General features: G+C 40.2%; 1 protein-coding gene across 6 annotated transcripts in view; it reads left to right on the forward strand.

Annotated features, from left to right (window-relative positions):
* The first annotated feature begins 742 nt into the window (after positions 1 to 742).
* ikzf2 (IKAROS family zinc finger 2) overlaps positions 743 to 26,462 on the forward strand; it is a 129,286-nt gene continuing 103,566 nt past the window's right edge. For 5 of the 6 annotated variants that reach the window (XM_008113480.3, XM_062961062.1, XM_062961055.1 and 2 more), the window contains exons 1-3: positions 3,451 to 3,545; positions 4,937 to 4,985; positions 5,594 to 5,698. In XM_008113480.3, the coding sequence (XP_008111687.1) occupies positions 3,543 to 3,545; positions 4,937 to 4,985; positions 5,594 to 5,698 (157 nt within the window). In that variant the 5' untranslated portion in view covers positions 3,451 to 3,542. Of the gene's footprint in view, positions 1,130 to 3,450; positions 3,546 to 4,936; positions 4,986 to 5,593; positions 5,699 to 26,462 lie in introns of those variants that run through there. The other variant, XM_062961047.1, reaches the window with a different exon arrangement.

Genomic DNA, 26,462 nt, shown 5'->3' on the forward strand with positions numbered 1-26,462 from the left:
AGATATTAAAACTGGGTCCCCCCAAAGGAAATCGGAGTTGGAGAATATTTTGGATAAAGATGATAAAGGCTTGATCTCCAGGTTATACAGAGATATCCTTGAGAAGGCATGAACAAACTTGAGCCCTCCAGGTCTTTTGGACTTCAACTCCCACAATTCCTAGGGATGGTGGGCGTTGAAGTCCAAAACACCTGGAGGGCCCAAGTTTGCCTATGCCTGTCCTAGAGAGTATAACCAGGAGGAGAATGAAATCAAAACAGTAATGAGACACAGGGGAGAAAAAAAATAGATTTGGATAATTGTGGGGAAGAAAGGGCGGGGGGAAAACTCCCAACTTCATGGGCGCTGCGCCCTGCCGCCTTGGCCATGGAGGCCAAGCCGAGGCGGAGCTGGTGCAGCCCTAAGCCGGCGTCTTCCTGGCACCTCGGGGTGAGGAAACAGCAGCAGCAGCCGCAGCCTTAAGCGCCTTTGGCTTTGGCGGCTGCTGCTGCTTCTGGAGAAAGAAGCGGCGGCGGCAGCAAGCACTTGTCCTGTAATCGATTGCCGAGTCCGCTGAGCGAAGGCGCTCTCTCTCTCTCCCTCTGGCTCCTTCTTCTCCTTCTGTGTCCCCTCCGCCTCCTCCCTCCTATGTCCTCGCGCCCCCGCTCCCCTCGCGCGCATTCTGTGTATTCTCTCTCTGTGTGTGTGTCAATCAGCTGGGCGCGCGGAGAGGGGACATGCGCGCGCCTCTCTGTCTGTGTATGTATGTGAGTTGAGAGAAGGAGCGTCGCGCGCGCCTCTGTGTGTGTGAGTGTGCCACTGGATCGGTTTCTCGGGGTTTGACCAGTTGTCCCAGGCTAACCCTGCGCTCTCTCTCTCTCGCTCTCGCTCTCTCTCCGAAGATGGAGGAAGTAAAAAAAAAACAGGATTACCCTTAGCGACGGCACCGCTCTGCCTTAGTTCCCAAGACTAACACACGACACCGGCTAAAAGGGGGAAAAGAAAGAGAGAGAGAGAAAGAGAGAGAGGGAACAAACCAAACAAGAGGCAGAGAACGACGAGGCAAAAGAGAGACACACAGAGAGAGGCTCATTAGCAAAACAAACAAACAAGGGTGCGATGGACTGGAGGGGCACCATGCGCTGCTAAGGTAAATCCTTGAACGGGGGGGGGGTCTATTGTGGAGGATGGGAGAGAGGAGGAGGAGGAGGAGGAGGGCGTCTTGTGTGCGTCTTGTGTTTGTTGTGTGAGGAGCATCTCCTGCGCCGGAATCCCAATGACTTGTTGCTGCCCGCCCCTTCCCCCCCCCCCCCCCCTTTCCTAATAATCCCGTCGCCTTCTTGGTGTTTGCCTGTGCCTGGAGATACAGGTGCGAGCACCGCCTTGGACGCCAAAACCCACAAGGATCGGTTTTCTGAGCTGTGGCTCCAATTCGTCAGAAATGACCCTTCTTGGCCAGTCTACTCCAGGAGAAGATCTCTCCCCACGCGAATGTGCCTTTTCTTTGGCATGACACACATGCTACATGTGTTTTTATATATATAGCTTTGTTTCTTGTTTAAAGATGGGCTTCAGTGTGTGTCTTCGAAGCGGGAAAACAACAGAGTGAGACACAGACCTCCACCTGTCACCAAGGGCCAAAACCCCGAAGCACCAATATGAGGAAATGGTCTGCCTGTTGGACTATGGCCCCTTCCACACAGCTGAATAAAAGCCCACATTGAACTGGAATGTATAGCAGATAACCTAGTTCAAAGCACATATTGTGGGATTTTCAGCCTTGATATTCAGGGATATATAGCTGAATATCAAGACTGCATGCACACTCCATGCAGTCATGCCGGCCACATGACCTTGGAGGTATCTACGGGCAACACCGGCTCTTCGGCTTAGAAATGGAGATGAGCACCAACCCCCAGAGTCAGACATGACTGGACTTAACGTCAGGGTAAACCTTTATCTTTACCTATAGCTGTGTGGAAGGACCCCTAGTCCCCTTCCACACAGTGGTATAAAATCCACATTGAACTGGATTATATGGCAATGTGGACCCAGTTCAAAGCAGATATTATGGATTATCTGCTTCAAACAGGAATATATGGCAGTCTGGACTCAGATAACCCAGGGCCCTTCCACACAGCCATATATCCCAGAATATCAAGACAGAAAATCCCACAGTATCTACTTTGAATTGAGTTATCTGAGTCCACACTCCCATATAATCCAGTTCAATGTGGATTTTACACAGCTGTGTGGAAGTGGCCTAAGGGTCCTTTCACGTAGCCACAGGACCCAGAATATCAAGGCAGAAAACTGCACAATATCTGCTTTGAAATGGGTTATCTTAGTCAACACTGCCATATATTACAGTTCAAAGCAGATAATGTGGGATTTTATTCAGCTATGTGGAAGGGGCCTCTGATAACCGAGTTCAAAGTAGATATTGTGGAATTTTCTGCCTTGATATTCTGGGATATAGGGCTGTGTGGAAGGGCCCTGGGCTATCTGAGTCCACACTGCCATATATTTCATTTCAAAGCAGACGATCTACAATATTTACTTTGAACCGAGGGCCCTTCCACACAGCCGTATAACCCAGAATATCAAGGCAGAAAATTAAGCAATATCTGCTTTGAACTGGGATATTTGGTGGACTCTTTGCCTCATCACAATAGAGCATGAATCCACTTTAAACCCAGTTTCTCCCTCCTGCAGAATTCTGGAGTTTGTAGTTTGGTGAGGCCCAGAACCTGTCTGGCTGAGCTGTTTAAAGTCCCCTTCCTAAAGTGGATTTAAAGTGAATCCAATATCTAGTGTGATGAAGTCCTCAGTGTGAGCTCAGATAACCCAGTTCAAAGCAGATATTGTAGGATTTTCTGACTTGATATTCTGGGTTCTGTGGTTGTGTGGAAGGGCCCTAAGTTTCCTTCTCTCTGCTCTCCTTTCTCAACTCCATGATCTCTCCTCAATAGAGTCCCTCGTTCTTCCCCCTTTTTTTTCTTTTTCTCTTCCTCCAAGATATTTTTCTCTCTCTCTCCCACCCCCCCCCCCTTCTTTCCCTCTGATTCTTAAGGAACCGGTGGATCAAGTTTTCTCCGCCTGCTTTAATCGCATTGCTGAAGCTTTGGCTGACCTCTCTCTCCCTTTTTTGTGTGTGTGTATGTGCTTCATCTTTCCATGAAAGGACGTGCCATTCCCAAGTAGACCGTCCTGAAAGCCCTGGAGCAGTGGGGAGGAAGGTTGGAGGGGGAGAAGTTGAAAAACAAAGAAAAAAAAGGAGAAGGAGAAGAAGCAGCTTCTTCCTTTCTTCCTTCCTGCTTGCTTTGCTTTCCCCACCGACTCAGTGGCTCTGAATGACCTACCTGTAAGTTTTCTTCCTCTTCCCTTGAAGCCTGGAGGCGGGGAAAGAAGGAAGGGAGGGGGAAGGAAAGAAGGAAGGAAGGAAGAAGGAATTGGGGGCTGGCTTCTTTCAAAAGGCGTCCCCATCTTGCCAGGCATCCAGTACACCAGCAAACCCTCTGCCTCTCGGTTTGGCTCTCAGAGGCTGCCACTAGAAGCTGGAAATGGTGAACAAACTTTATTTTAACCATGCAACTTTCCTTTCCCCCTCCCTCGTGTTTCCTTCCCCTTCATCATCTCATTGGCTGGCTTCCTCCCTCTCTGTCTTTTGGCCAACTTTCCCCCTTCTTCCCCTATGTGTTACCTGCAGAAGGGGGAAGGCAAGGTGTTGTATTTTTTATTGTTGAAAAAAGTCTTCAGATACCAAGGGCTGTTATTTTGAAAGTCATGTAAACATCACTCGGATGGCAGCTCTACTCCTTGAAATCTTAAGCATTATATATACCCGAGTATCTGGGGAATTTGAGCTGCAGGATGCCAGAGAGAGGAACAGCGAGAAAAGTATTTAATATTTTCTTCTTCTTCTTCAGGGAGGGGGATGAGGTGAAGGGAAGTGGTTTAGGAGACAAGAAATGAAGCTGCCTGTTTTCCAGTAAGTAATGGAGAAATTCCAGGAGCTGGGGCTAAATATACTTGGCGATCAATACAGAAATGGCTCGTTGTGAATAATTTAACTGCTTGGTGTAGCGAGAGTTTTTGAAACTCAAGGCAAAAAGGAGCTGGGGATTGGGAGGAAAAATGGAAATTCTTCTTTGACCATGATTTGTCTTCCTTTTAAAGTTTCCACTTTAAAAAATGATATGCTGGTGATTACTGACCTGCTCATTTTATTTTATTTTTAATCAAGCGGTGAGCCAGTGGGCGTCATCTAATACAGTTACTTGGGTTTCTGGAAAGTAATAGCTGGCTCCTTATTACCAAAGTGCTTGAAGAAACTTTTGAGATTGATATAAAGTGTGCCGCCTAGAAATAGTTTAGACACATATCTCGGGATAAGTGAGATTGAAGTGGTTTCTTGTGTAAAATACCTGCAGAAACTCTGCCGAAGAAATATTAATTCCTTTTGTTAAAAAGGACAATGTTTAGAGAAGGAAATTTTGCAGTGTTAGTACTCTGCGATACTTACAGTTGAGTCCAAAAAAGTTCCTACTTAATAGTGAAGACTTCCTCTTGTACTTTATGACAAGTATGTTTAGGATTACAGCAGTAGTGTGATTAAGAAAATCGATTAATATGGCATCGACATCCTGGTTAAAACACACCAAAACCAGACAGGCACTTGGGTTTCTTTTCTAAGTAACAGTGAAACAATAACTCACGTGTGACTGCTGCTTCTCCCTCTCCTTCAGCACAGGTTTGCTTTTGAGATGTAAAGTTACAATTTTCTCCCTTTCTGAATATTTGAATGCCTGCAGATTTTTTCCCACAGATGCAGTGGTATTGGTTAAATCAGCACCTCCGGAAATAATGCTGGTGGTGGATTGGCTTAGGAACCCAGATGTTTAATGGTTGACAGTGCAGGGACATCTTTAATAGTCTCTTTCTCTTTGCTTTCTAGCACTGCACTTTGACTATGGAAGCAGAGGCTACTGATGGATACATGCCCTGTAAGTATCTGTTTTAGTTTCCTTTTGTGACTTTTTTGGCCCTTTTTTTTTTTTTTTTGCTTTCTGGGCTTGAAACCCATTTCCTTCTTCTTGATATAATATATTATAGAATTAGTTTGTTTGTTAAAATACTGACAGCTTAATGTAATGGTATGCATAGGGTATCATGTGTGAAATTTGTACCAGCGTGGAATGTAACTTTTTCATGCTTGCAGTCTGTATGTTTTTTTACTCTGCTTTGGGATGATATCTTTTTTATAAATGATACATTATGTGATAAAGCAAGTCACTGAGCACAAAACCAAAGGGGTGTGTATATGAAGTTATTCTTTCTTTGCTTTGTCCCAGAAAAAGTGATATGAAAACAGTTCTGATCATGCTGAGCAAGTCAAGATCTTCCTGCTGTTTCTTCTGAGATCATTATCAATGAATTTTACATTTTTGGAATGTTCATATTTTCTTTTGCAACAGCAAGCACCCCTACTAAGCTGCAGGGATTGTGCTATCAAATATCATCCCTAGCCCGGCAAGTACATGTTCTTACTTGAGTAGAAACAAACATTTTCTATACAAAAAAACCTGATAGGAGTTTCTCTTTTATGGAACAGGTGATCATGAACATTCGCCCGAAAGGGAGCACTCCAATATGGCAATTGACCTCACCTCAAGCACACCCAATGGGCAGCATACCTCACCAAGTCACATGACAGGCAGTAAGTCGCTTTTAAAACCTCATGTCTGGCAGGTACATTGATCTTGTCTGATCTATGTCGTTTGTTCATACACAGACGACAGGACAGGACAGAGTTGCTCCTGTTCCTGCCCAATGCCTTATCTAAACCTGAATTTGATTGCTAGTCTGAATTACTCTAAAGTTGCCTATGGGTACTGGTACCTAGCTGATCCAGGTAGGAAAACAACTGCTAGGTTTTGGTAGTAATTGTTATGGTTTCTTCTGTGAATTAGGCTTTAGGCAGGACTCCAAAGAAGAGATAGAACAAAGACAGAAAGAATGTAGTCTGGGATAACGCAAAGCTACATTTGGTGGGATGAATGGTTGCTGAAACTGTATTGCTGTCCTCTGTGACTCTTTAGCCTTTTTGAAATGTGCATATGGTTTTTCCACTGTTAGATATTAATACCTCCTTAAACTTACATTCAGAGAATATAAATATCTACTACCTGTAATTGCATTAGATTTATTTTTTTTCATGGAAAGATCATGGTTTATTTGACTTTTGGTTGGAACATTTGATATCAGTCTAACTTTTAAAACTGAGAATCTTGAATTTACAACTTTTTCCACATTAACTTATTTTACCTGGTTATGTATCTGGATGAAGATTCCTGTAAAGTGATTTTTTTATTTCTGCAAATAATGTGCTGCTAAAAAGATGGAGGTTGAAGAATGAACTTTTTATACTAATAAAGCATAATCTTCGTATCAGTCCTGACTGTGAGGAAGGAAGGTGTTACAACCAGTCGTTTTTCCTGTCCTCCAGCGAATTATGAGTATAGTGCAAATTTTATTAGCCTTTAAAATTGAATTATTATGAAATATTCAATTACTATATACATATTGCTGAAGAATATGATTGCTAGTATTTGGGACTGAACTTTATATGTCATTTTCATAATTCAGCACTTATACAATTCCAAACCTGTGGAATTGGGATTCAGATACATATTTTATTGAGTTATAAAACTTTTACTATTGAACTGTAGTATTTATAAAAAATTTTTTTGTGTTCATGAGGAGAAGAGTTCAGTTATTTTTATCATGTAGAAAAAAGCCCTCCTCCATATAATTATTGAGTTAAACTGAGTTTACGGCAATCAAGCAAATGTTTTCCCCCTTTTAAACATTTAGATTCAGCATGCTAGTTATTAACACTAATTAGCAAGTATTGCACATTTTAATTGATAGACAGGATTCAAAATAGGTATATTAGTGTTTAAAAAGTGAGTTATATGAATGATAGCTGTTTGTGCTCTTCCAAATATGTATTCTGGTCATATTTTAGTGGTTTTGACTTGTCCTGTAAATACAGGTGCAACTTTTTTGCCTCTGAAATCCCAAAGCAGCTTAACATATATCCACACTGTAGATAGCCATAGCTCAATTCTGTAGACTCATGAGATTGTAGTATACAAGGTCTTTAGCCTTCTCTACCAAAGTGTGTTGGTATCTCATCAAACCACAAGTCCCAGGATTCCGTAGCATCGAGCCATGACAGTTAAAGTGTTGTCAAACTGCATTAATTTTACAATGAAGACTGACACACACACATATATATACCATAACATGTTTAAGATGCCTTTTTTTTTTTACTGAAGGTCCCAGAATCCTCAGCTGGATGATTCTGGGAGTTGGCCTGTGAAAAAAGCTTTCCCAAGATCGAATTTAGAGTTCAGATTTCAAAGGCATGAGATGGAAGTGGGCTTCAGAGGGGATTATTAGCAGGAAGTGTCCCTGAGGTTATTTGCTACAAGGCCAAACAGATTTCTGTCAGAAAAAACACTTCCAGTTTATGTGGGTGGAGTTATTAAAGCTTTAGGCATCAGGAACTTCTATAAATTTTGTGGCAACAACTTGTGCTTATAGATAGATTTTTTGATGAAAGGTTTAACATTCTGTATATGTGGGAAAGAGATTGAACATGCCGGCATATCTTCTCGGGAGGGAGAATAGTCAACATCAAAATGAGTTGGTATGGATGTGTTTTCTTTATTTTATTTTAAATTATTTATTTATGTTATGTAAAATCTTTTTTTTATTTTTTATTGCAATGTATCCATCTAATACATAGTAAGTTGATTTCTATGTTAAGTAAAAACTCAAGTGTTTGGTAGATTGAAGCACATTTTAAATTTAATGTTTAGTCAACTGAAATAAAAGTTCCCATATATAGTTCTTTAGCTATTTATTTTGGTGACCCCTGACAAAATAAGAATCTCCCATACATTAGTGGATCTACCCCAAGATTGTCTTATCAGGCAACATACTTCTTAAGGCTTCTGGCAAGACTTCCTCCCCATCCCGTTTCTTTGGATTCTTTGAGTGACGACTGAACATGTATTTGCAAATGTGCAGACTAAAACTCTGCAGCTCAGTAATGACCTGTCACCATGAATACTCAGTCCTTCAAAAGTATGTGACTAGGTGGTGCATCTACACTGTAGAATGAATGCATTTTGGCAATACTGCCATGGCTCAATGCTATAGATTCATGGAAGTTTAACAAGGGCTTTAGCTTTCTCTGCCAAAGTGTGCTGGTACCTCACTGAACTCACTGAGGATTCCACAGCAATGAGCTATGGCCATTAAAGTAGTGTCAAATTGCAGTAATTCTGCAGTATGGATGCCTTCTGATGTTACTGTTGGTTTTCACAGGGTTTTGTGTGACTACTTCCTCCCCCCTTGTCCCTCTTCATTGCTTCCGGAGTCCTTTCTATACTTCATTATTTCAGGAGGTTACCTGGTTGCTCCAGAAGTTTTGACTCACAACTTCCATAAACTGTCATTGCTGCTGTGTTGATGTATGTCTCTTCAGCTCTGCATGAAGCAAAGACTCTACTGAGCTCTGCTATGCATATTTATAGTCTATGTATTGATTTAGAAATTTAGCAGCCATTTACTCTATATTGAATCCTATCTTTTCCCCAAATAAACTTGTGATTGTTCAATACGTTTAACAATATTGAGAGTGAGAAAATAGGATTCTGATGCTCTACATTGCCGGAATTGGGCTCCGGACCACAGACCCTATGTATTGAGCTGTTGTGGTGTTCAAACATTGTGAAGCATTCGGATCAGAATCATTGGATTGATGCTGAACATCACTTTTCTTGAAGGCAATGGAATGGACTCTGCTTGTTTCATTTCTTTCTTTTCAGAAATGTAGACTTGAGCTAAGAGGTTGGATGGAAGGCTATGATTGTATTATATTTTTATATTATAGTGAAAATTTGGTATTTTTAATTTGTTTAACTTAAATGCAAGATAAAATGGGAAAAGAAATTATTAATATTGGATACAGACTCAAATGTTAAATAGCAACACTGATCCTTTGATTTTTCAAGATTTGATTAATCAAAGAAATATGATAGGTGAATTTACAAGGAGTCTCTTTTGCAGAGTTCATATTAGCATGACACCCCTTATCTTAGTCTTGACTGTATTTGTATCCAGTTTAAACAAGGAAGCAACCCATATCAGGCAATTTTCTTGGCTTTTTTATGTACAGTAAATAGAGTGTGTACTAGACAGGAGAGGGAAACAACTGCTTTCGAAACAAACTATTCTCACCCAACTGTAGTAAAATTACATGCTTGGAAGAGAGAGAGAGATTTCTTATATTTATTAGCCTGTGGCAATTCAAAGTGAGTAAGACTTGGCTAAAGTAGTAATGTTTTCAGGTTTACTTCCAAAAGGTTGCAGGTCAATTTTTTTTGGCACGTTTCATAGATGTCATGTTCATCTTTTTACTATTGCTACATCTATAATTACATATCATATAATTAGATTATAGATGAATCCAAGATCTCTACTTTTGTAAATAGTGCTACCTGCTCCATGAGAATGCCTTGGCTCAGTAATATTCTATACACTTCGCAGTATGCTTCCCCTTTGTTATCCCTCTCCCCTCAAATAGCTTTGTATGCTTTGGTGAATGATTAATCTGGGTATCATCTTAAAATGTTCAAAGTGGACATTAAAACAGAAACACTTAACAGGCACTTCTATCCAGCTTCTTTTAAACGCTGAACGAACTCTCAGTCTCAAGTGGAATTAAAACTATAGTCAGCCTTCCACATTCACTGGATATAGGAGCATGAGACCCCCATGGATGTTAAAAACTGCAAATGAAAATTTGTTGTTTTTTTTTTTTAATTCGAGAGAACGTCTCTCTGGGAATTTCTAAGTCCTCCAGAATGACTCTGTGGTCAACCTCCAGTGCATGTTGAGCATAAAATCGCACCTAGAGATTTCTAGAGAGAACATTACTCAAATCTGTAATCATCAAATCCACAAAAATCAAATCTACAAATGTAGTGGGCCAACTGTCCTTAATGAAATGGTTACAAAGTCTTCTATGAAATATGAGTAGCCCTGACTAGTAAATGGGATGTCTTTGGTAAAGAAATGCCTGAAGATTTGCCATTGTCCTTGGTAGGTCGACTTCTGGTGATGTTTCAAAAGATTGTAGTGCATAGTCTCAGTTTTTGAGGGGAATTGGCCATGCCTGAGAACATTGAGAAAAACCATATGTCTACTGACCAGTGCCTTTCTAGGAAATTGCTTAGTGTTCTTGTATAAGAAGTACAAGTGGGATTCTAAGCTATAGTTACTCTTGCCTCGAGAAGTCTGATCTGACTACGGTGGTCCACGCCTTAGTAACCTCTAGACTGGACTATTGCAATGCGCTCTACGTGGGGCTGCCTTTGAAGACGGCCCGGAAATTGCAATTAGTTCAGCGCTCGGCAGCCAGGCTTCTAACAGGAGCAAACTACAGGGCGCGTTCTACGCCTCTGTTTAAGGAGCTCCACTGGCTGCCGTTTGTTTTCCGGGCCCAATTCAAGGTGCAGGTTATCACCTACAAAGCCCTAAACGGTTTGGGACCCACCTACCTTAGAGACCGCATCTCCCCCTATGAACCTGCACGATCTCTTCGCTCTTCAGGGGAGGCCCTCCTCTCGCTCCCACCACCTTCGCAGTTGCGGCTGGTGGGGACGAGAGAGAGGGCCTTCTCCGCTGTGGCCCCCGCCTCTGGAACTCACTCCCGAGGGAGATTAGACAGGCCCCCACCCTCCTTGCCTTTCGAAAAAGCCTTAAAACCTGGCTTTTCCAGAGGGCCTTCGACGACTAATTTTTGGGGGTTGACTTGTCTGCCCATTTAATTTAATTAGAGAGTGTTCTGCCATGATTATTGATACCTTGCTGAATACTTCTGCCACGAAGCTACAGAAGCCCTCTATTTCGGCCTAGAACTGTTTTATCTCCTTGTTTTTAACATGTGATGTATGTATTGATTGTATGACTGCTTTTCATGTTTGATTTTACAATGTGTAATTTGTCACTGTTTTTATTATTGTTGTGAGCCGCCCCGAGTCCCCTCAGGGAGATGGGGCGGGATATAAGAATAAATTTATTATTATTATTATTATTATTATTATTATTATTATTATTATTATTGTTATTATTGCCTCCCATTGCTACTCATATGTCCACCAAGATTGGCTGAATTAAAGATATGATAAATGTAGAAGACATATATCAAATTAGGGTTTGAGAAAGATTAAAAATTAGATGGCCATGCTTTAAGGTGTAAATTTTTTACTTTATACTGGCACATGAGACTAAAGATTTTCAAGGGTTTTCTCCCTGTTGGAAGAGGTTACATTATTTCTTATATCTTTTCTTATAACTTTTTGCACTTCTGGATCTTTTATGCCAGCATTTTATATGTACAATTATTTTGCAGAAATATATTATATTTTTCATGTAAAATGCTTTTTTACACGAATAAAATTTTTACACAAAGACCTAAAATGTGAACAAAAATCCAAAATATGCAAGGTTGAAAACATTCATCAATACTTTTAACCTGCCCAGTGCAGTCTACTGATCTCAATACTCTTTTTGCAAAAAATAAATAGAATTTAAACTTGGATTTTCAACAACAGAGTTCCATACTAAGTTTTTGTGAACCATCTCATGGAGAATACAGACAGCCTATGCCAAGCAGTGGTATCTCACCCCTTGATACATCATCATTTGGAATCACTAAGAGAACACATACAACATAATTGTATCTCACTAGAGGCCAGGGGGATTCTTCTCTTGATGGTTGTTTATGTCAGTTGCTGCTTTCTGCTTTAGAATCATAGAATAATAGAGTTGGAAGAGACCTCATGGGCCATCCAGTCCAACCCCCCTGCCAAGAAGCAGGAAATTGCATTCAAAGCTGTACTACAGTTTTTGGTTCCCTGATACATTGGCCTTCTCTTTTAAATGGGAGTGACAACTATAGTGCCTTCATTGTACAACTGCATGGCTGAATGGTCCTTAGTTAACATTTTTGATACACAGAAAATTCTACGTACATAACATGCAGAGTTAGTCCACTATATTTTTTACCTAAGATGAAGGATAAGAACTGTCTCCTTCTTTCCTCACACAAAAGCCAACTGGATTAGCAGCAAAATCTTACTTTTATCATTTGCAAGGAAATTGCATTCTCTGCTACCTGTAAGGGCAACAGGTTGGCTTAGCTGGAGTAAGACAAAATATACACTACTGTTCTCCAGCATCCTGCTGCTTCTCCCTCCCTCCCTACAGTGTTTGCTGCCTGAAGTGTCCATTGCAGTCTGCTACAGGATAGTGCCGACCCTGCCACCCACTTCTGCATTGAAATCCCTCTCACCATCATGTGAAGATGGTCACAGGAGTCCATTTTCAGGAGTTCAGCATGTCCCTGTCTTCTGATAGAAGAAAGCCAGGATCTAGATTAGGTTGGCTGACATCTGCTGGATGTGGTGCATGCATTGTTCCCCAAGTATAACAGGGATTAATTGCACTATAAATCTGAATTCTGGCAGTGCAGCAATATGTGGGACAGCATTTACACCTTGAAGCAAGACCTGTACTTCCCTCAGCCTGGTTTTAGGTGCATAGGTTGCTAACTGGAGCTAATTATAGGAAGTGGATGACACCCCTATCAAAACAGCTCCACTGGCTGCTGATAAGGTCCTGCTGCAAACCGCCTCGAGTTCCTTCAGGGAGATGGTGACGGAATACAAAAATAAAGTTGTTGTTGTTGTTGTTGTTGTTGTTGTTGTTATCATTACACCACTTTCAGGAGGAGCAGAAACATGAGCTATAAAGATAGGTGGGGTGTCCTCAGGTAGTTTGTGAGCTAAATGCTGCTTTTCCCTCATGTGGGTGAATATTGGCTTGTTTTAGCATTATTAAAATATGCATTCATTTTTAACTTAGTTTTGCTTGGCTACATAACAGGGTTTTTTAAAATTTGCACTTTCTGTAAATTTTAACAAAGTTACAGTCAGCCTTCCACAGTTTTGGGGGTTAGAGACACAGGACCCTCATGAAAATGAAAAACTGTGAATAAAATAATTGCAATTTTTTTACCCTGAGATAGCATCTCTTTAGAAATTTGTATGTCCTCCAGCATGATTCTGTGGTCAACTTCTGTTGGAAGCTGACCATAGTAACCACACTGGAGGACCTAGAGATTCTCAGAGATAACATTGTAATCAAATCCATTAATAAACAAATCTGCAGAAATCAAACCCACAAATGTGGACGGCTGACTGTGTTTTAACAAAGTTGTTCTTCAAATCTCTTATCAAGTGCTGCATGCCCACGTTATTATTATTTTTTGTTGATCTGTCTCTTTTTCTTTCTTTTTATTAGTTCTCAACTTCTGTTTGCAAATTTCTGTTGTAAGCTTCTGTCTCCAAATGTCCACTGGTTTTGTTCCTTCAGTGATGAAATATTACATTTGTTGACTGAAATATGAAAATGCCAGGTTGATGTTAGTGGTTGAGCAAAATACAAAATATTTGTTATGAAATAAGTATCTCAGAGGACGATTGTTGTCTTGATTGATTCAGACAGAATGAAACAAATCTGTTACAATATCAACATGCTTTGATGTGAGAGCATTTTTAAAAAGTGTTATTTAGTTACTAATGTATAGGAAGTCCTATTGTGTATGTCCATGTCAAAGAAGACGTTTCAACTAATATTTTGTTCATCTCTTTTACCATCTGTCATATGATTGCCATGAAACTGTTTTCTGTTGTCTTGCCTATCTATCTACCAAGCTGATAGAGGGAGACATAAAAGGTGTACATCTTTCTTCTGAGTTTCTCTTATAAACATTGAACTCTGATTGATTAGCACCTAACACATGTGCGTTCATGCAAAGGTCCTGTTACTTGCATTCCCAACTTCCCTGAGCATTAAACAGGGTACTGCTTTTACTTTCCCATTGACAAAGGAATACTGGACACCCAGGGTATCTGGGGAATTGATCTTCCTGTGGCCCGATTTTAATACAAGATTCAGGCAGCTGTAGCTGGGAACATTGGAGGTGAAATGGAATAGAGCAGACCCTCTATTATTGCAAGGATAAGGGTGCAGGTTCTGTATAAAAGTGGGGAAAAACCCAAGTATTTTAAAATACTTTAAAAAAAAAAACCCTGGTGAGATAATCTCTCTCAGAATCTCTAGATCTTACAGCATTACTCTATTGCCCTTACACTGCCATAAAATCCAGTTGGAACTGCATTATAGGTCAGTGTAGACTCAAATTTTAAATTGTTTCAGAAGCGAATTGAGAATGCACTGCAAGGCACTTCTGGTGTGAAAGAATCAGCGTCTACAAAGACATTGCCCAGGGGATGCACAGATGTGTTACCATCCTGTAGGAGGCTTCTCCCATGTCCCTGCTTGGAACCTGGGGCTGACAGATAGGAGCTCATCCCATCTTGCAGACTTGAACCGCCGACCTTCAGATCTTCAGGTTAGCAGTTCAGCTGGCACAAGGCTTTAATCTATTGTGCCACTGCAGCTCATATAATGCATATTGATTTGCATTGAACTGGATTATATGAGTCTACACTGCCATATAATCCAATTGAATGTAGTTAATCTGCATTTTGAAACAATGTAGATGGGGCCTATGGTGAACTTCTGGCAGAAGTAGATCATAGAGTCACACTGGAAGAACTAGCGATTATGAGGGAAAACATTATTCAAACCCATGAATAATCAAATTTGCAAAAGTTAAACCTGCAAATATGGAGGACCCATTATAGGGATATCATATTGTCCATACAAATGCTGAGTTTTAGAAATAGGTCTGCAGTGTTCTTAGTTGCTACTTTTACAATATCCTAGCAGTGCTGACACTTCTGTCTAGGAGTTCAGAGTTACACTACAAAAAGCAACTTTCTGAACTTCCAGTCTGCATTTTCATCCTCTCTTTAGTCTACACCTTGCAGAATTCCCCCAGTTTGGACATTGCTCATGATGATTAGATTCTAAGCTTTTAAAAAAGTTTTTTTTTTCACACCTAAGAGAATTATAATACATTTTAACCCCCCCCCCAAAAAAAAAGCCCTCACATATTTCTTTCTTTAAATTTAGGGCAGTAAAGACTGTTTAGTAGCCAAGGAATATGTACTGTCATGAAAAATGGAAACAAACAAAAAACCTTGGGTTAGGGAAATGAAATGATACATTCTTTTAGAAATCTTTTCTGTCTTGCACCCTGAAAAGAACCACTTCACTCTACTAGAAGGCGAGGATAGACTGCAGTATTCTGTTGCAGGTTCCTACTTGTATTTGTTCTACAAATAGAATAGCAGAGCCAAATGGAAACGAAGGCGATAGGCAGTTCCTGACATCACTATGGCTGTCTTCAGCCCTTTTGTATTCCCAAGGCTGCTCTCCAGTTTATTTCTAGTGAAGCTTATTTGAGAATCTGCTGAAATACATATGTTTATGTTGTTTATGTTATTGATATCCTTCAATGAAGTTTATGTTATTGAGATCCTCCAATGGAATGGGGGGAGTAAATATTTGAAATGACTAGATTTTTAAAAATTTAACAAAACCTCTGTGTCACGGAAAAGTAAAAATAACCATCATGGAAAATGTTTAAATGTTTTTTAAATATATATTTATACAGAACCTTTGAAGCTCAACCACTGAACTCCTAGGGATCAGTGGAGCCCAAGTGAATAACTCAAGGTTTAAATTGGAGGTTCTAGTGTTTGTGTTTTTTGTATGTTCCAGCATTGATTAGAAAAATTAATTTTTGGATCATAGTTGCCAGAATCCCCCAACCAGAATGGCCAGTGTTCATCATGCTAGAGAATTCTGGGAAGTATTGCCCAAAAACGGCATTTCTCAGTTCTGACACTGCAGTGAAGCTGTGTGGCTCCTCCTTCTAAATGGCTTTATTTTTTATTCTTGGCCAGTGATTCTTATGAATGTACAAACTAAACGGAACCCTTGGGATATTCCTGAAGTTTGAGTTAGTTGACCGTTACACCACTCCCCTCTCTCGTTGAAGGTTATAGTGAGGGTGGAGTAGAATCACTGGTTAATCTTCTGTAGTACTATTACATGCACATTAATGGCTTTTGGAGGGGGGAGATTGCTTTGTAATAAAGCTCAGGCTGTCACACCCTCCTGCCCTTCATCTGCGTTAACCATCATCCTGTCAGTTTCACACACACCCTGTTAAATCACCAGGAGGAATAGGGGGTAGAAAATGGTTCACACAGTCATTTGAGTAGCTGGCATTGCCATTCCTGAGCTAAATTCATTCTAATGGGGACAGGTCCATGCTGTGGAGAAAGGTGTCTGTGATGAATAAGGAGACAATCCTTCACTAATTTCACTCTTGAAAGAAACAAGTGATTTTAGCCATTTTTTCTAGCTGAAAACCACAGTTTTTGAATGATATTAGCCACTTGAAATTTATTCTATTCAGAAACAGCAGCTTTTTCTCAAGAACCCAATTTTCTGTGGCAAATGCCATTGCTGTATTTCTTGCATAGAAATGCTTTAGTTGGGACTCATTCTTATTCACCTGGGTTTCTCCCACTTGTTTAACAAGAATTTGCGTTCTTGGCATAATTTGAGTTTAATAGATATTTCAGATAGACTAAACACACATATTTTTAAAATTTCTGTGTAACAGGAATTTACCAGACTTTATCATAACAGGGAACAACATGAAGAAATAGTACTTTTTGTACAGAAAATTCACTTTCCTGTGTATAAAAGGTTTTCTGCCATAATAAGCTATGCACTGGAAACATTATTGTCAGTCTAGGATTCTTCTCATCAGAGTTTCCTGACACTTGAAAACACGTATTGCTTTGTTGAGTTTGAAATTTGGTTTAATTTAATTACTAAGATTGGTAAAATGACCTTACCTTTTAAAGAATGTCTTCATTTACAAAGTGTGCTAAATCTTGTAGCATTTTTGTTAGCTGACCCGAGGGTATATTTGACCATGTGGCAGGTACAGTAGAGTCTCACTTATCCAAAATAAACGGGCCGGCAGAATGTTGGATAAGCGAATATGTTGGGTAATAAGGAGGCATTAAGGAAAAGCCCATTAAACATCAAATTAGGTTATGATTTTACAAATTAAGCACCAAAACATCAGGTTATACAACAAATTTGGCAGAAAAAGTAGTTCAATACGCTGTAATGCTAAGTAGTAATTTACGAATTTAGCACCAAAATATCACGATCTATTGAAAACATTGACTACAAAAATGCGTTGGATAATCCAGAACATTGGATAAGCGAGTGTTGGATAAGTGAGACTCTACTGTATTTCACTAGAGAGAGAGAGAGAGAGAGAGAGAGAGAAAGTGAGAGAAAGAGAAAGAGAGAGAGAGGGGGGGGGGAGAAATTCAGTAATCTCCAATCAAGGAATACTTGAGTTCTGATTGTAAACCATCATATGATATTTATTCTATTTCCCAGAAATGTATATATGCTGAACTTTAGGTGATATGAAATGCATTTAAGTTCCATTAATTGACAAATCAGTTTAGAAGTTGTATAGCTGTTTATTAATAATTCAGTTTGACAGTTGACAAAACTTAAACGCATTTCATATTACCTAAACTTCAGCATACATATGTTTCAGGGATACAGAAAGAAATATAAGGATGGTTTGTAATGCAATCCTAGTACATGCCTAGTTGGAAATAATTCCCATTGAGTTTTTATTTTTTTTAAATAAAAATTTCTCCTGCAAATGCTATTTCTTTAACTTCATTGCAATTGCCATTGAAGATTAGACTCTGGTAATTAATAAAATGTTTTCTGATTAAAGTTAATGTACATTTGCACCCTGATAATAAAGTACAGCAGCTCTGGTAATTTCAGACTTTCATCTATGATTTGTTCAGACATTTCTCTACATTGCTATGGATGCAGCTGCACAGAGAGAGGAATGCTTGATTTGCAGCAATTGGGCAATTTCTTGTAAGCAAGGAAATTGCACCTACTTTTTATTTATTTGTTTATTTATAACATTGCGCCGTGCTGTATAGCTAGGGGTGTTCTCGGATGAGGTTGTGCCTATTGGTCAGGTTTACAGTCTGATAAGTTATGAAATAGAATGAAAACGGGTGAGGAGGGGAAAGGAAAATATGGAAATTTAAACAAGTTCCGAAGGCTTTTGCTTCACAGCAGTACTTCTATGAGGAGTTGAGTCTGGGTTTGTCCCTTAGTATTAGACTTTTGAACTAAATGTTTCCTATACCTGAATGTGTTTGTGTTAATGCCTTCAAGTTGCCTGTTGACTTATGCTGACCCCATGAGTTTCATAAAGTTTTCTTAGGTAAGGAATATTCTGATGTAGTTTAGTTAGTTCCTTCCTCTGAAGAATGCTACAGCTCCAATGTCTATGGGGGATACATTCCGGTCTTAATCTGGAAATGTGAAACTATAGATAACTGTGAACCTTATTGAAGTTAGTATCACACTGGTGAACCTAGACAATGCCTAGAGTATTTCTAGATCTTTCACTGTGAATCTATGGCCAATCTCTAGTGGAAACATACCATAGAATTACACTGGAGGATACAGAAATTGACTAGGAAGAACATATTTATTTGAGATGTAGTTAAGTGTGGGGTCATACTGTATGACATACAGCATGTGGTATTTTTGGCAGCCAGGCTTTTAAGTACTAACCAGATCTCACCCTGCTAGGCATTCAAATTCAAACAGGATCTGGTGTCTTTAACTACCTGTATGTAATTTGTGATGCAACATACAATGCATTCCTGTTAGCACTTTGTATGTTTATGTTAGTACTAGATGCAAAAAGTTTGAAATGTTATATAGCTCTCCTTTTGCCATTTGAGTATTCTCTGTTGTGCATGAGGGTGAGTGAAAGAGTGATTTCACAAATATTCTTTTCTTTTGTCAGTATGTTACAACAACAAGATTTCTGCCTGCTGGTGGTTTTTACAAAATGGATTTACTGAATTTCTTCCCTCTGCCTTTAAATTAGTCTCTAAAGGGCACGGCTTCTCATTTGGTTAACACACAGTTAGCTAGAACTGCCTTCCTTGGAGGATCATTACACCAGACATGACTCATGCATTGGCATTTGACATGATTCCACTTAATTTGCATACTGTAATTGTATAGCAATGCTGTAAAACTTGTTTGAGACTATTTCTTCCCTCACACCATAAGTTTGTCAAATTTCATTACTGGGTGTAATGTCTGTTAAATACAGCTTACTAGTAATAGTTGTGAAATTATACAGTATATGAACCTGTCTCCCCCCCCCCCTCTGTATGTACATATCAAGACAACTATATGATTCTCTCTTTCTGCATTGGTAATAATTTTAGGTAGTTTGGGAAGTTTCTAATCAAATACCAGACTGAGCTCAGTGAGAGATGTTGGGGGTTTTCTAAGCAATATAATTAATTAATTAATTATAAAAATAAATCCAAAAAGGTGTCTTCATTAGCTTTATTTATGTAATAGGCATGTAATATATTTATAGTTTGTTTTTCATGGAAACCCACAAAACATCTTCAAGCAACAACACAACAGCAGAGTAAACTGAGTAATCTAAAACAGCAGAATAAAAGCAGAAACACAACCTTCTTTAAAGCCACCGAAAAATTTATCTTGATGTTTCTCTAAGGCCACACCAGACAGTGCACATTGTACTTCCCATCTAGATTTCAGGGGGTTCGCAGCTGAGACACTGCTACAGAAAAGACCCTTTGACATGGACCACTAACCTCATATGGAGGCTGGGCCTATAACAGGTCATCTGGTGCAAATAGAAATTTGTAGCCAATACCACCACTGTTACATCTTGCCTCCTATTAAAAACAAAACAAAACAAAACAAAATGTTCAATCTATGGGGGATGCGGATGCCATGACAGTGGTACATTAAGACAGACTACACACATGGCCTATGTTACATTTGCAAATAGCTCCATTTCATTTTTAAAAATCAAGAACAAGAAATGTTGAACTGTGGCCAACCCTATCATATGATCTGGGAACAAGTCTTGTTGATCGCGATGAGATTCATCTCTTAGCAGATATGAATGTCACTCTCCTGCAGAACTGCAGTTTTTAGTCCTCTGTCATAGCTCATTGCAACCATATAGTTCAGTTTCACACCATTGTTCAGAACAGCCAGAAGCTTACTTTCCCTCCCAGTGGGGAAATTCAAGAAGTTCAAATACAGAAGAGTTTCGCTTATCCGACATAAACAGTTCAGCAGAACATTAGATAAGCGGAAATGTTGGATAATAGGGAGGGATCAAAGAAAAGCATATTAAACATCAAATTATGTTATGATTTTACAAATTAAGCACCAAAACATCATGTTTTACAGCAAATCAACAGAAAAAGCAGTTCAATACATGGTAACATTATGTAGTAATTACAATATTTACAAATTTAGCATTCCTGGCGGGGGTTTGCTGCATATTGCTGTTTGGGAGGGAGAAAACAGGGCCTGGTGTTCCCCCTTTCTTCTGGGGACTCCCCTTCCTGCCTTCTCCAGGCCCCAGCTCCCTACCCCACGCTCTCCCTCCCTCGCTTGCTCACTCATCGGGCCTGTTCCCGGTGGCCGAGGTGGTGGCAAAACCAGGAGCCTGTCATTAGTTGAGAGGGACCGGACGTGCGCTTCATGGACCTGCTGCACTCGATTTTTGCATTGAGGTGCCTCCCCTCTGGCAGCAGCAGGGGCAGGCAGTGCTCATTTGTGCATGCTTTTTTGTGGTGGGGTTAGGGGCATCTGATAATAAGGAGTGTCGGATGAGCGAAGATTGGAGAAGCAAGACTCTACTGTACTTGCCTTTTTCCTAGACCAGTCAAGTTTGACCAAGTTTGTGTTCGTCGATTCTCTTGCAGTTAACTTTAAAATACATTGGTAGCTGAATGCACAGTGAACAATGATTTTTTTTTTTTTGCTGACACTTGATGTAAAAATTCCTTAACAGTATGGAAAGGCTTGAATGATGGAATTTAATTTCTTTGTTATTGCATCTTTGCCACAGCAGAGACCATAATTTGGTCTCTAGACACAACCATCTTTTTCTGATGTCATCCCGCCACCACCATCTCCATTGTACTAGTCATGCCTCTTGCTTAATTTACATAGGAGTCTCTGTAAATCTTCAATCATGCAGGAGGCAAGAATTAGCCTTTCTAACAATCTAAGAGGGACTAATATGTTTGGGAGGAGGGAATGGGTCATTTAAAAATTGCGACGGTATTGGAGACTGTTATCCTGTTAAAGAAACTCTATGAAGAGCAGTCTGTTAGATGTACTACCTAGACTCAGAGGAAGGTAAAATGGAGCCAAACTTACCTAGAAACAAAAACTGTAGCTAACCAAAAATGTAGAGAAAGTATAGTTATACCCATTATGTTAGTGGTCTGATTTCATTTAAAGGATGTGATCATATGCACGATTTGCCTTCAGCATGAGCAGTACTTCTAGACTCTGCCCCTATCAAAATGTGCTCTTTTGCTTGAGAAGATATTGCCATAATTTGCTGTTTTCTTGCCCTTGTATATTTTCCCCATACAGCTAGTAGTTAGCAGGTTCATTTCCCATCTGTCATTTCTAGAACTGCCTTGCTGGTCAAACAAATTGACCATTGAGTATTTCATGTTTTAGTCCAAAACCAGCCTAACCGGCATCTCTGGAAAATTCAGAAAAAATCAAGATACGAATAGTTTAGTGTCCCTGAGTTGTGATACTCTATTTAACTTATCTAGCCATTAGGTTTATTCTTCATTAACATAACTGATCTTGTATGTAAATACAGGATAATCCTTACATCACAGTGATGTTGTTTGTATAGTTGGGCAACTATATTTTTCTTTTCAAATTTTTCTGCTTTGTGTGTTGGCTTCGCTGGCATTTTTCTTTGTCCTCTCTTGAAAATAGCAAGATAAAACAGTGACATATTGATAAACCACTAGCTTGAAAACCTCTGTTAAAGTGATGAATGATATGGGGAGCACTGGGCATATAATAGCTAAGCAATTTATTTTCTTGTTTTGTATTTGTTGCCTTATGAAACATGCATGGCGCAACATATTGTATTTAACAATAGAGAAAATAGTCTTATTTAGATAGGCCATATGAGAGAAAAGTTGATGTTTCTTTGTGCATCTAGTATCCTTTTCATAATTCTTAATATAGGCAGAAACTTAAACAAAATAGTTATGAATGTTAGCCGTACCAAGCAATACTCACTTACCTGGTAATAAGTGCCATTTTACTCAGTGGGGCTTCCACACTATACACACACACACACACACACACATCCCTATATAGGATTTCGTAGCGAATATTGGTTGTAAAAGTGATACATAAGTGCAAATTTGAATGTGTGTTGCATATTAGCCTGCTATGTCACAGTGTACCCCATTAAGCAGAATTGCATAATAGAGAGGAGAAAGAGGGACATTTGTAGGGAAGACGAGGAAAAAATGTTTCCACCAGCATAATTGTATGCATCTACATCTAGATGTGACCCAAGAAATTTGGGGTAAGGAAGCAGGATAGAAAGACAGAAAAAATCCCTATAATAGTTCTACTTGTATTATTTTTGTCTTCATGTTTTTTTTCCTGAGGACATTATCACATAAATTGCTGATCTGTGGTCCTGCAACCATGCTCTTATAACTCCATCCTTCAACACTTCTGCCTTTCTGTAATTCTTAAAAAATATTTTAAAAGCATTTTTACAATTTGAGCTAAGGTTATTCATTTTTTTCACTTTTAATCAAAACTGTTAATCAAAAATTTATTGCCTTGGGGAAAGAGAGGGTTAGTACAGGAGAGTGGGAAAGGAGGACAATCCCACCCGGATGTCATTTCAGTGCCAGGACAATGGCACAAAAAGCTGAACTGCCCCATTGCATGAAGTAGGCTGTGGGAACGTGGCACAATCTGCAACTATTGACAGGTTTTCCCATCAATAGTGAGGGGCAGAGTTATAGGAAGGAGTCAGACTGACTTTGGGATACAAACTGTCATGCAAAAGGAACTACTGCCTTTGGTATTGCTTTAGTTCTGGTTTGCCTCCTTTTTGCATTCTAGAAACCCAAGCTTGCATAAAATATAAAGACTCTATAACAATTTGCATTTCTACAGGCTTGCTGTTAATTTTGGTCTATACTTAAAGTACATATTTTTGTAACTGTGGAGATAGACAGGACTTTAAAAAATTACCTGTAGAACTTCCAACTGCTTAATGTCTGATGCTCCTCTTCCTTATGACCCCTAATGATACTATTTTATCCTTACTGTATTTGCTTTTCCACACCTCATCTTCTTTATCTGAATCATCATTCTTGTCATTTTATGGAAAATGTTGTCTAATGTTGTTATGTAGATCATTCATGAACTGAGCAATCCATGAACTGAGCAAATTAAGCAAATTTAAATATTTTAATGGGCTTGTATACGTCACAATGTATGTGGGGTTTGGATTGCAGAATGTATAGAGTCTGACATTGGGGTGTTTACATCATAGCACTTCAGCACACCTTTGATAAGAAAGACTGCCTGCTGCGCAGATTTCCTAACTGGTACACAAATGTCAACACTGATAAATATCTACTGTAGACAATTTGTGTGGGAGTAATAATTCAGTAATAAAATAGGTCAAATTAATTTCATTGCTTAAGGGGATCTCTTACAATAACTATTTTGTAACACCATCTTTGACAGTTAGCTCCGTGTTACAGAATAGGTAGAGCTAGGATAATGTGATATATTCATAGTTGTAAATGAACTGCTATTGCAAGATGCCTATTGGCTGATGGTCTGAATCATGCCCCCCTTTTTTGGTATAGTGTCTCAGGGGCTTTTAATATTTTCATGCCTGCCATGTTGCCATGAACTACTGGATATAAAAAGTTAAAATTCTTAGCGTTGTTGCAGAATGTGAATAGTCTAAGAATGCAAGAGGCATCAACCAACTAAATAGGGAAGTATAAAGTGGCCAGGAAGGGAACACAGCAAAATGAGATGTTCCCTAATCATTTTGGTTTGTAGATTTCTCCTGCCTCCCTAGTCAGTGGCTCTCTTTTAAGAATTCAGGACAAACAAATTAAAACAAAATACAGCACAATCCACGGGACTTAAATTTTCATTTATCAGCATCTGACAAAATATGTCATCTCTAGGCATTTTCTAGGTCATCCAGGTGATTCCACAGTATGCTTTCCCCAGAGGTTGAACATAGAATTGTGCTGGTTTTAAGGGATCGTTTTCTAACATTAAAATCACTACTTAGTTAATGTGAGGTTTTCTTCAAATGTAGAAGATAAAAAATGAGAGGGGGCAGGGGCGAATGAACTTTGTAGCATCCCTATACAGTAAAACCCTGATTGTCCGAGCCCCGCTCGTCTGAGCCTCCGTATAATCCGAGCGGCAAAGGCCCTCCCTGTTCACCAGCTCGCTGGCGTTTGTGTTGCTAGGTAGATAGCAAGCTACCTAGCAACACGCAGGGGGCACCTCCCTGCATGTTGCTAGGTAGCTTGCTATCTACCTAGCAACACGCACAGCTGGATCCTTTGCCATGCCGGGCGCCGGTGCTGCAGGCCCCCGGCGTGACGAAGGAGCCGAGGCACGGGTGGGCAGGTGGCCTCTCTGTTGGGACTCAGGCTGGAACCGGAGGAGCTTGCAGCTCCTCACGATCCAGCCTGCGACCCAAACGGGAGGCCTCCGCTCGGTTGGGACGCAGGCCGGATCCGGAGGGGCTGCAAGCTCCTCCCTATTCAGCCTGCGTCCCAAACGAGAGGCCTCTGCTTGGTTGGGATGCAGGCCGGATCTGGAGGGGCTGCAAGCTCCTCCGGATTCAAACTGCCTCCCAGTGGAGAGGCCTGGTAATCCTAGTCATCCGGGTTGGCCGAGCTAAGGTCCGCCCGTTTAACTCTGACTACCGGGGTTCTACTGTAACACACAAGGCCAATTCACCCTAACACAGACTTTCTCCACATTACCCAGAATCAGGGAATGCCCCAGAGTTTCCCTGAAACTTCAGAGCCATCCTGCACTTTGGGCATATGAGAACAATTGGTCCAAGGCAGTGGTTCTCAATCTGTAGGTCCCCAGGTGTTTTGGCCTACAACTCCCAGAAATCCCAGCCAGTTTACCAGCTGTTAGGATTTCTGGGAGTTGAAGGCCAAAACATCTGGGGACCCACAGGTTGAGAACCACTGGTCTATGGACAGGAAATGGCACTTACTGTCACTGTTGTGTCCTTGACTTAGTGGTGACCACTGAGATTAAAATTGCTGGGGTTTATCACTCTTCCTGATGCTTGCTGGTTTACCAGAGCAATCAGAAAAGTGTGTGGGGGGGGGGGGGAGAGAAGAGGGTGACAGTAATCACCAAACCTGGTTTTCCACCACTGAGCAGACTTCTTGTCACCACCGGCTCTGTGCCACACAGTGTACCCTTCCACTGCCAAACTGTGACTGTACAGACTCCCCTGGCACTGATGTGGAATACCCTACTCCAACTCCAGCGTTTGTGACCTATCTAGATGTGCCATTTTCTGGACAGAACAGGCTGTGATTTTAGATTATTTTCTGTCAAAAAGTTAATATTCCCTGTTTAGGTTTTTAACTCTCATGAAGAAGCTGGGGGGAGGAAGTTAGGCAGGAGAAAAACACAGGAGATGTTGTAATCTAAATCCATCCAAAACCTGCTGATCTCTGGCCACTAATGATAAGACCAGATAGAGAAAGTCTTTCCAAAAATGCTGTGGGAAATCCCCAGAGTAAGGAAGCTCCAGAACTGTAGGGTAATTATCAGTACTGAATTGACCTGTATGACCTTGGGCTGATACAGACAATGAAATAAGCCAGACAAGAGAGGGATCTCCATCTTGTAACTGACTTCTGTTATTCTTTGGTGTTGTGTGTGTGTGTGTGTGTGTGTGTGTGTGTGTGTGTGTTGTCTGGAAACAGGCCCTTTTTCTTCTCTCAACAAATCCTCTTTTTAAAAGACACAAGCTAGAGAAGAGAAAGCATCCATGTTGGGCGACCTGAAAAACAAACCACAGAGTGAAGCTCCATGGCTTGTATATCCAGCACAATCTGTAGGTGTGCGCCATCATACTTTTTATAACTACCTAGTCATGGTTCACCACGTCTCATATGACCTCTTGGTTATGGGCATAATTTGTACTTTGTGTTATCAGAGTAAGCTTTGCCATCTTCATTCTATACTGAGGTATGTAACATATGAATTAACCTGGATGAAAAGACCACTGAACATGAGGAGGAGCACTACACATGAGGAATTACAGAAACGATTCTACAGAAGTGGTTCTCAACCTGGGGATGTTTTGGACCTACAACTCCCAGAAATCCCAGCCAGTTTACCAGCTG

This window comes from Anolis carolinensis, chromosome 1 (genome assembly GCF_035594765.1).
Source record: "Anolis carolinensis isolate JA03-04 chromosome 1, rAnoCar3.1.pri, whole genome shotgun sequence".
Taxonomy (NCBI): Eukaryota; Metazoa; Chordata; class Lepidosauria; order Squamata; family Dactyloidae; genus Anolis; species Anolis carolinensis.